The sequence below is a fragment of the Aulonocara sp. 'chitande type north' Nkhata Bay genome, linkage group LG4 (genome assembly GCF_057382095.1).
Source record: "Aulonocara sp. 'chitande type north' Nkhata Bay isolate Kocher_YH1m ecotype deep benthic linkage group LG4, A_spYH_male_GT1.1, whole genome shotgun sequence".
Taxonomy (NCBI): Eukaryota; Metazoa; Chordata; class Actinopteri; order Cichliformes; family Cichlidae; genus Aulonocara; species Aulonocara sp. 'chitande type north' Nkhata Bay.
Genome location: NC_141347.1, coordinates 15,067,000 through 15,078,488, shown reverse-complemented (window position 1 = coordinate 15,078,488; position 11,489 = coordinate 15,067,000). Strand labels below are relative to the sequence as shown.

At 37.2% G+C, this 11,489-nt stretch overlaps 1 protein-coding gene across 1 annotated transcript; it reads left to right on the top strand.

The window, feature by feature from the left end:
* Nucleotides 1–2,991: 2,991 nt before the first annotated feature.
* Nucleotides 2,992–9,886, top strand: LOC147332207 (uncharacterized). The gene is made up of 12 exons (XM_086288657.1): nucleotides 2,992–3,288; nucleotides 3,408–3,559; nucleotides 4,536–4,598; nucleotides 4,721–4,854; nucleotides 4,933–5,017; nucleotides 5,262–5,600; nucleotides 5,688–5,743; nucleotides 5,997–6,114; nucleotides 6,739–6,824; nucleotides 7,112–7,229; nucleotides 7,372–7,477; nucleotides 8,716–9,886. Exons 2-12 carry the CDS (start codon nucleotides 3,448–3,450, stop codon nucleotides 8,876–8,878), a joined length of 1,380 nt encoding a protein of 459 aa, XP_086144783.1. The 5' UTR covers nucleotides 2,992–3,288; nucleotides 3,408–3,447; the 3' UTR covers nucleotides 8,879–9,886.
* Nucleotides 9,887–11,489: the final 1,603 nt, after the last annotated feature.

Below are 11,489 nucleotides of genomic sequence, written 5' to 3'. Positions count from 1 at the left end.
TAGCCAATCATTTTACGTTTCCGAGGATAGTAGGCGGGGCCAGGTACGTACGTTCTTTTATGCAGAGCTACAGATTAAAAATGTCCAAGGCGAAGCGGTCAAAAGTCTGGCTGTACTTCACAGCAAAATATGCAAACTCAGCAGCCTGCAACAAGTGCTTTAAGCTGATACTGTGATACTGTCAAAGGAGGTAACACCTCAAATCCGATGAAACACCTATCCCACAATCATGTCTGTCCCGTTTGTAGCAACTGAAAATAAAATAAGTTCATAATTATAATAAAGGTCAACCAATATGGCAAGGCCATGATGATCCACTTGGTAAAATAAATCCGCTTGGCATCTTTCTTGGCCTCAAGACAACAATTCTGATGGCTATAGATCCAAACGGGACAAAAAAATAAATAAAAAAAAAAAAGAAGAAAAAGAGATAGGTCATCTAAAATCTAGAGTGAAAGACGCTCAACTGGAGCTTAAATTAGAAAAACAGAAAGGACAAAAGCTCGCACCGGTGGTCCATAGAGGCGTGATGGGGAGATGTTATGGGGAGACTCCGACTCCGTCTCAGATCTCTCCACAGATTAAACCTCATCCACCTCCAGTGCAAACTAAATTTATTCAAGTGCCTCCAAAACACCCTGGCAGACGTGTAGGAAGGCCTTCCCCAGTGTATCCCCCTGTAGAGTCTCCATCAACACCACCTTTCCTCATTTCTGATGATGGATTACCACCAATTGATTGTTAAAAATTAACTGCTAAAAATTCAAAAGGGTTTTGAAGCATTTGATAATTTAATTTAACAGGCCAAGAGTGGCCAACTCCAGGCCTCGAGATGTGGTGTCCCACATGCTTTAGATAACACTCTGAATCAACACCCCTGAATCAAATGATCAGTTCATTACCAGGCCTCTGGAGAACTTCAAGAAATGTTGAGGTAATTTAGTCATTTAAATCAGCTGTGTTGGATCAAGGACGCATCTAAAACCTGCAGGACAGCGGCTCTCGAGGCCCTATTTCAGGAAGCCGGTTTAGTGCAAACTCTGAGTAAGTATACCCTTAGTTAACGAAAACTCTGGGTTTTCGGTTTCACAAAGCGAGTTTAGATTAATTCTGAGTGAGTTACTATGACGACACACTCCGTGAAGCTAACCTGCCCCCTAGCAGGTTTACTTCAACTAACCCTGACTTCCTCCGCCTCTTTGTCGGAAACCTAACTGTAGGAAGTGTCAGACATGGCGTGCCACTTCCTTGAAGAGCCAGTAGATGTTGAAGCCCAAATTCTCCGCAGAGCTCTCCGCCGGGAGAGAGTGATTAGAGCGCGTTTGGACATTTTATCATTTCCTGATGATTTCCTGTGTGAACGTTACTGTTTTTCAGCACAATCTATAATTTATTTGAATAACATCCTCAGGCCTAATATTGCTCATGTGACACATCGTGGACATCCTCTCAGTTCTGTACATATTATTTGTATTGCACTTCGTTATTTTGCAAACGGGAGCTTTCTGTATAATATTGGTGACGCTGAGCACGTTTCCAAGGCTACCGTCTGTCGGGCAGTCAGGAATGTTACAGTTGCACTGAAACGTCTCCTGTACTCGTTTGTGGTGTTCCCCGGTCATAGACCCACAAGATTTATCAAAGAGGGATGCCACAAAATTGCAGGTATTAGGATGAACAAAACTCAATTCATGATGTGGTGATACTTGAACTACTACTTAAATTTTACATTTATTTTCACGGTTCCCAGGCGTGATTGGCTGTATAGATGGCACTCACATTCCAATTATTGCTCCTTCAGTAAAAGAAGGAGACTATGTGAACAGGAAGTCTTTCCACAGCATTAATGTACAGGTACATAGTTCCCTGTAGCATTTCAAACTAACAAATTATTTCATTATAGTAATGGATGCTAATTTGTGTTCTCTGCACTGTGAAGATCATATGTGATGCTGCCAACATTATCACAAATGTGGGAGCCAACTGCTCAGCCTCTGTGAGTGGTGGTGGTGGAGGACCCCCACCTGTTTTTCGGGCCTCCGCTTTTTTTCTGTTGGCTATAACGGGTCACATTTGAGCATACAGAGTAAGCAAATATGTACTTGTAATGTGCTCAGATAATTTCAATAAGTGCTTACAGAGAGGTAATTAATGTAGCCTCTAACTGCAATTGATTTACATCGGACAAACAGACCAAGCACTATGGCTCATAATACAATTACACCTTACCTGTTTGGACTATATTTTTATATTTCATTTTTACTTGCCGCCAGGAACGTTTGGGGCCTGTTGGGTTGCACCTGCGCTCACATCACATCACAAAATAAAATGTATAAAATAACAAATAAAATAACATATGATAAAATAACGTGTTAAATGGGTGGAAATCCCTCGATCAATGTTTATATTAACACTCACGCATTGACTCTGTCGGCTATGTTTTGCCATGCATGCTCCCTTTCTTTTGCAGCTGAGAATGTGTTACTTTTTTTCCGCAAAATTTGCATGTTATCGGCATATGCTGCCATCAGAATTTCGGCGTCAAGCGCTGTAAAATGCATTGACCGCGCCTTCTTTCCCTCCGTCTCCATGGTGACTCGCTTAATCTGTGCTCCACTAATCAGGGCTTTATGTATCCTCGTGCGCGCGCTTAACTTGGGGTTAAAGCAACTCCGCGTTGATTGAACTAATTGTTATCAGCCTTCCTGAAACGGAATATTCCGAGTTGGACAGTTCGGGGTTACTCAACCGTGAGTGTCGTTTTTCACTCTGAGTTTTCTAAACCGGCTTCCTGAAACAGGGCCCAGCTGTCTCTCCCTCTTTCTCTCTAGTCCTCTCTCTCTCTCTCCCTCTCTCTCTCGCCATGGCTGAACTCATTATGGGTTCACGCCCTTGGCCCACGCCCTCGGAGGAAGAAACACCTGTGCCTCATCAGTGTGGATGGTATTTAAGACAGGAAGCAACGGCTGTTCTTCGCTGGATTGTTGTGAGAATCGCGTCAGTGAAAGTCGAGCGTCCCAGCAAGTATTTTCCCGTGCAGTGTGTGTTTAGAATCTAACAAGCGTTTTTTTGTGTACAGATTCCTTGGACTGTTTCCCTGGTGTGCGAGTGGATTCGTGTTTGGATTGTGTGGAGAGAGACGAGCGTGTTCCCCTGGATTTTCCCAGGAGCCCTGCCCCCCTCCCTCACCTTTTGTACATAGCACTGCCCCGCATCTGTGTATATACACTCATTGGATATTGTTCTTTAATAAATTCACTTGTGTGCATCATCCTCGGAGTCCAGCGCGTGAGTCCACCTTGTACTTCGTGACACTTGTCACTTTTTTATTAAATGATTGTGACTGTAATTGATTTAAGTGATTCAAGAGCGTTATTTTAGCTGAAAATAACTTTTCTTCTCTAAAGTCTGTTTAGGAAGGAGATATCCAATATTGAAAAATAAAAAATGGATAAATCCCTTGAAAGCCCGCTTCCAGAATATGAGAAGCCCAAAAGGAAAAAAGGAAGCATTGGCTTGAAGAAAAGAAAGAGATTTGCGGATGATAAAAATGAGGACAGTAAGTCCTTTGCGTCATTTTACCTTAAAGATCTGTTTATTAAAATATATTTCTGCATGCGAAATATAATTCTCTGAAGCTGTTGAAGTTGCAGGGTATAATGAGACATGACAGTTTTGAGGGTATTTCATATTCTTCATTGTCATACTTGTGTAAATGCAAATATATAAACGCATGTGTGAATTCATTCTTTACAAGTTGAGACTGCCTAAATGAAACTGCCTTTCTTTTGTTCCTTCAGATAAAGACATGCATAATTACATTAAAATTATTTTACGTGACTGCAAAGTTTTTGGCAGATATAGGTTTAGGAAACACTCTCCAGGGATCTTAGCATCACATTATACCTTAACTGGAGGACATTTTTGGCTTTATTTAAATGTAATATTTAAGGAAAGAAAACCCCCAAAAAAGTGTTGGATAATGGAGCAAACTGATGTATTTCAAGTTTTCATCCAAAGTGACAATAAGACAGGCAACATTTTCACTTCATTTAGGCAGCATCACCTACTGAAGAACCAACTCCACAGCATGTCTTCTGTCCTGTCTCCCTCCCTCACTCCAACTGTTTGTGACAGAATGGCTGACCCTCTCTGTGCCTGGTTCTGCCCGAGTCTTCTTGTTAAAAAGCTTTTCTTTGCCACTGTCACCAAAGTGCTTGCTCATAAGGGGTTGTTAAAGAGGAAACGCTTTTATGAGTTTTATGTTGCATTAAAGTATATGTTCATATTTTACTCTTAATAGGAAAAGAACAAAATGTACTACTCGCTCTGTCTCTAGAAACAGGAAGTTCACCCTGTGACATTTAACAACTATTACAATGAAAGTAGGAAATATTCCCACAACGGGCATCTCTCTTTATACAACTTCTACAATTGCAAATTATTAGTACATTGTAAATTGACCATGAAAATACATTTAATATATATTTTTATGGAGAAAGTACTTCTTCTTTTTTTGGTGATTCAAAAAACAGAACCCTGGCGTGTAAAATGTGGACCCAAAAAGGGCATCCTGGATAAAGAGAAGATGAGAAAAGGTAAGTACATACAGTATTGTTTTCTTACCAGTCTTTCCTTTTCTCTTTTGTACATATATAAATACATCAATCAATGAATAACTTTTTCATAAAAACGATTACTTTTTTCTTTATAAATATAGGTGAGGCATGTATTAAACATAAAGGCTCCTTTTACACTCCACCTGAGTTTGAGAAGCTTGCAGGAAAAGAGTCATGCAGAAATTGGAAGTCATCTATTTACTACGAAGGAAAACCTCTACGCTATTGGATCGAGGTACTTTGTTGCATTTTTATGAATCTATCTACAAAAATCAGATTTCACTAAATAAACTGTTGAATTAACTTATCACAGAAAGGTGACCTAACCACTACAGGATATAGACCAAAGAAAAGAAAACCACAATCATCAGACCTTGAGTCCCACAAACTCTCAACAGGTTTGTCTGCTCTTTTTTTTATTTTTTTATTTTATCTGTGCCTCAAAACCAGAGAATGTTTGAGAATATGAATCAAAAGCATGCAAACATTATTATATCATTTTTAATCAGCTGTTTGAAGACGTCAGTAGTTTTGTCAAATACACCACAGGATTTCAGAAAAAAAAGAGTATTTGCATAGAAAAAGTCACAAAAATCTCCATGTACGTTGTAATATTTTAAACATTTAAACATCTCTTGAAAGAACCCAAGGATCATGATGAAGATGAAGATGATGATGGAGAAGAGGATGATGATGATATGGATGAAGATAATGAGCCTGACACTAAGAAAAACGAAGATGAAGATGCTACACCGATTTATAACGCTTCTGAAGAAGAAGAAAGCGTGGAAGATCTTGATGAAGAAGAAGAAGAAAGCGTGGAAGATCTTGATGAAGATGAAGATGAGGATATGGATGAAGATGATGTTGGTGACGATCAGCGTAGCACTGAGGAAGATGAGGATGAAGAAGATGATAATGATGAGGAAGAGACTGTGCCTGCTGTTGCCTCTAACCATACTGACAGCAGTAGTACCAAAGGTGACATTTCCAATATATTTCCTATTGGTATGTTTGGATAACAAAGACCTTGTTTGTGTATGAAAATAACTCTTCCTCTTTTTTCAGACAGAGTAACAAGTGCAATTCCAACACCTGGAAAACATGCATTACAGATGAAAGAGGTAAATCATTAACATCCTTCCTGAGGCAAGACAGATTATTTTATTTAAATGTTTCACTGTACTTTGCATTGCTGGAACTTTTGAGTATGTTAACCATCTTAGAGTACTCTGCTCTACACCATCACCATCATTAAGATAGAAATTTGGCAAATATTATGGTTCAGCATGACAAATTACAAATGTATGCTTTTACAACATCCAGTCCGACTATTTAAAATAAATACAAATATATTCTTTGTTGTCTTTAAAACAGAAGACTAGACATCGTCCTGACATGCCAAGGTCTGAAGTCAGTGGAAATAACAGAGATGTGGCAACAAACACAGCAATCAAACAGCTGAATGTTAAGAAAGAACCTGAAGAGAAACTGAGTGAGTTGTTCAAATACTAAAAGCACTTTAAGGTTGTATTCAACTTCTATTTAGTTTTTTGCTTTTTTTGTTGTTGAAGTAGAAGAAAAACACTTTCAATCTATTTTCTAAGTTCACAGGTTCGTCCTTCTTTAACCTCTGATTATGTGAGATGAGTGTGGGTGTACAGTTAATTTGGCTCAGTTCTGAAATGATAATTGAAGTTCTCCAAACAATGAGTGAAATCCTTCTACAGGCTTGTGCTAAAATTAGGAGCCTTTTTATTTTATGTAAGCATTTACAGATATGTTAGCACATATGTGCACACAGCTAACTAGTAGTTTTGTTTGCAGCTTGAATAAATATTATTTCTGCATATCTTTGTGATCAAAACAGATCGGGTGTGTTCTGTAATGAATAGTTGTACTTTCAAAAGACAATAAACGGCTATTTTATTGCGTATACCTGTCCAACTGCTCATTAATGCAAAAATCTAATCAGCCAATCACATGACAGCAACTCAATAAAGACATGGAGACATGGTCAAGATGATCTGCTGAAGTTCAGAATGAACATCAACATCAAACTAATTCTAATAATTCCAAAGTGCACATGCTCATATTTTAATCATCCTTCTTTTTTCAGAGAAGACAACAACCAGCACAATTTTGACACCTGTGAAACCTGCACTGAAGATCGAAGTAAAGGGTGTCGTTAATAGCCTTCCTGAGGTAAGACTGTTTTATTTTATTAAAAACTTAGCATTCAAAATAAAGACAAATTAAAACACCACTATCACTAAAGCACGTGCTCATAGGGGGTCATCTAATTGTTGGTATTTTCTCTGTATTATTGTAGGGTCTTTACAATATAAAGCACCATGAGCTGACTCTTTATAGTTTCTGTGTTATATAAATAAAACTTTGATTAAACTAAATGTTGTTCAAAATAGTTTTATTATTTTCAAACGAAATTATAAATAAGGATACTCATATATAATTGGCTGTCTTTGAAACAGAAGACTGGACATCATCCTGAGATGCCAAGATCTAAAGTCAGTGGAAATAACAGAGATGTGGTAAAGAACACAGCAATCAAACAGCAAAATGTTAAGAAAGAACCTGAAGACAAACTGAGTGAGTTGTTCAAAAACCATGATTTTTGTCTGCTTTTTTTTTCTAGAAAAATAAATCCAGTTTCATGTATTTGTTTTATTTTTTATTATTTCTTTTGATCTCTTCTGGTCTTCTTTTTCCAACATGTTTTCTAAATGTACAGGTCCTTCCTGTGAATCTCTGGCCGTGTCAGATCAGCAAGAGCATAAAGCTGTTCACTGCTCTGGCCACAAAGTAGCTGATTTACAATCCATGAGGCCAGAAGGGGGGTAAGATAAAGCTCTCATATCATTTAGGCAAAGATTTTGAATTTATTCACACAGTCTTAAAGGGTTGTTTTTCGACGGCATTTATTTCTCGCACTGCAAAAGCAACTCTACTTGAAATTAGCCAAATATTCTTAAATCTGACAAAACTGTCTAGTTTTGAGAGAAAAAAATCTGCCAATTGGGTAAGTTGTTTTGCTAGAATCCTTAAAACTAGCAAATGAATCTGTTTTATGCCTAAATTAGGCAAAACTGTCTAAAATGTGTGATTAATTTAAGAAAATTTGAATTATTACAAGGAAAGACACTGATTATTAAATTTTTTTTACCTATAATGAGTATTATGCTTTCTTGAACAAGCTATTTTGAAGAATTATTTTGTTATTTTAGTGTTTAATTTAGATTTTCACATAAATAAAAAAGCTTTCTATAGGTAAGTCTAGATTTAAATTTTTTATATTTTATTTTTTGGCCTTTATTGATAGAGACAGTGAAGAACTGACAGGAAAGTAGAGGGAGAGAGAGGGGAAGACATGCAACAAAAGGCCATGGGTCAGACTCAAGCCTGGTCGACCGGACGGTTCCCCAACTGGTCGACCTGCCTGTGTTTGTTTGTTCTTGTTTTTCTTTCCTTTTTCTCTCCGGCTTTGTGGCGATTGTTTACCTAGTGCTGCCGCTCTCTTAGGCAGGACTATTTATTGGTGTGGCTGAATGACAGTCAGTGCTGAAGTATTGCACTAAGCCTGGTAGTATTCTTGGACCGTTTGCGTATTTAAGTATTACCTGCCAGATAAGTGATCAATTGTTATCTGTGTGCGACTGGGTCTTCTTTCTCCAACAGTGACACCTGGGCTGGCTGCCTTTATGCATTTCTTAAATTGAAAAGTCGTTAAAGTGGCCTTACTCCTGAAATAAGAAAGATAATCTTATTCTTCTAGAATAAGATTATCTTTCTTATTTCAAGAATCAGAACCAGAATCTTCAGTTCTGAACTGAAGAAACTTCTCGGATGAGAGGTGAAACGTCTTCAAGCTATTTAAAGAAGTCCAGACACTTTTCTTTCAAAGCTCCTTAGACTACAATGACCTGGATGACTGAGAACATTCAGACATTTTTCTTGAATGAGCTTAATTTTCTTGTGCAAAAATTGCTTGTTAAGAATATGTTTTCTTTCTAGACAAAATGTATAAAAAATATATTTAAAAAAAGAATTCCATAAACAAGAGTGTTTTTACTTGCAGTGCGGACATAACGGAGGCCCCGTCGCCTGGGCCCTCAGCCAGCTCTGGTTTGAATACGATGGATCTTGATCAACTGAAGGGGGAAAAAATAAAAATGCAACTGAAAATTTTAAAATTACAAGAGAACTATTACACTTTGAAAGTAAATGAACTTAAAAAATGAGGATTAATGGTTCTGTAAAGCTGACATTGCAGACAGTAAATTAAACGATTGCTGTGTTTATATCCACAAACTGACACGTTAGTTGGAAGTTTATTTGGTGGAACATTACTTTTGACAAAAGCTACAAAATCATAGAAGTGTGCTGCATTTATACACCATACTTTTTCTTTGCTATACTCAGTTTTCCTTTAGCATTGTTGATTACCATGTTTTACTTTGCTTTTAGAATTAAACAAATAGCTGATATTTTCTTCTGTAGAATGTGAATAAACATGATTTTTATCTGTAAAACATATCATGTAAGAATGGATGTTTGTGTAAAAATTGGCTAATCGTAAACCTAACTGAAGAGAAAATAGCTAAACCTGAATAAGACATGAAATTAAGTGTACTCGTACTCATATGAATGAAAATTCATATATCTCAAAAGATGTGACGTCCAGAAATAGAAGGGGGTCAAAGTTAGGTGAAGAAGGGATATGGGGTTATTCCCTTTATCTTCTGTTTTCTTCTGAAATCAATGTGACATAACTGTTTTGAGGGTATTCCCTATTCTTATTGTCCTACTTGTGCAAATGCAAATATATATCAGCATGTGTAAATTCATTCTTCACAAGCCAAGACTGCCTAAATGAAACTGTCTTTCTTATTGTCCCTTCAAATAAAGGCATACATAATTACATTCAAATGATTTTATTACACTAAGTTTTTCTACTTTAAAACTTGTAAAAAAAAATCACCTTTTCTTTGTTTTCTTAGAGACAATGATACAATAAATAGTTTTAAAGAGTTTTTGTGGCTGTATTGTTGACTCCATTTAAACAGGGGGATTTCACTTCACTGAAGATGTATGTGCCACCCTGCCTAGACAACTTGCCCCTCCTTTGCATCCCATGTAAAATTTTGTAGATTGGCCACTGTTGGAAAATCCCAATGATTTTTGCAAATTAAGGCTCAACTAAATAAACAAAGAAAATTGTGTTGTTTCAATCACTTCAAAAATAAATATTTTGATAAATAACTAACTAAATGTATTTCCCTTCTAAAAACAAAAAAACTCAAAGGTAACATTTGAAGTTATCATAGGACATTCACATCAGTTCATTTTACATTAAAATTTAAATCGTAGTAAACTATTGTGGTTCAACGGTTGTTCAGATGAAAAAAACTTTCCCTCAGTTTATTTGAAACCTATACATACTCCTTTAATGTGGATGTATCTTGTTACATGGATATGGAGAGAAATATGCATAAACTACTGTGTAGTAAGCTGTATTAAGATCCAGCGTAAAACTGGGACATCACGACATCGCACTCCTTGCTTTTTCTATTTGTATTTCTCTTGACATCACCGACTTTTTGTTTTGTTTTTCTTAAATAAATTGGAAGTTTTTTTTTTCTAAATAGCTCTTGACCACTTTACTAGAAAATGTAGATTTACCAATTAGAGAATTGTCAATTCCATATTACCTGGATTATATTTATATTAAAAAATATACAATGATTGTCCAAGACAAGCATATGTTTACTCCAGAAGTTGATCCAAAGTGATGTACAGCCATTGTGTTCCCCATATGCGGCTGAGCACTGACTGACTTTTCCCAGCAGAAGATCCTCCAGCATGTAGCATCAGATTATTTAAACCATATATTAACCTTTATGGGCTACTGTGTACTGCCTCTAATTGGTAAATCACATTTTCTGCTATATTTAGAAAAAGCGACCACTTTATTTGAATAAATTTATAGATAAAATGCAGGTATACCGAGGAAAGTCAGATGTCCCAGTTTAACACTGGGACATGAACGCATCTTAAGTTTGCGGATATCTGTGAAGCGGGCAGTGTGAAATGCGTCTCAAAATTATACACATTTGTAAATCATATCGTACGTGCACTTGCAACCGTTTCGAGGTTTCTCTCCATATATAAATAGCGACTGTAAATGTCAGTCTAAATCGTCTTACCTGTAAAACCTGCCGTCATTGCCGGAAGTCAGTGTTTGGGCACACACTTTAATAACTGGGGGGTGGGGGTTTTTTTTCAGTGTAACTGAAAAGTAAAGTTTTACTTTCCTGTGTGGGACATCGTTTGCTGTCTAGTCGGCAACAGAGGTAAGTCCCTATTCTGGAGTTTCACATCTCTTTTTTTTAAAACAAGTGGGTTTTTTATACATGGATAATGGATATGTGATTGTTAGCACTGATGTGCAGATGTGCTTTCTATTTGCTCTCCTGTGGTTGCTGATGTGTTTGCTGATAGACCTCATAGAATTTGTTCGGTCTACACACACATTCACATACCTGTGTGTGTGTGTGTGTGTGTGTGTGTGTGTGTGTATAGATAGATAGATAGATATGTATGTATGTATGCCACTGTGAAGCAGTCACTAAGAAGTCACTTTTTCTCGCCTTGGCCACACGGAGTCGCACGGAGTGGAGTCGCCGAGGTTCATAAAAGTGGCCAAATTTTGCTTATCAGTAATAGAGTAAGCATCCTCTGGTATTAACATCTTGATAAAACTGTTGACGTGGGTTTCTATGTCATGAGCAGCTCCTGTAGGAATAATGAGTAGGTGGACCAGAACTTTTGTCCCTATAGTGTATTTCACTT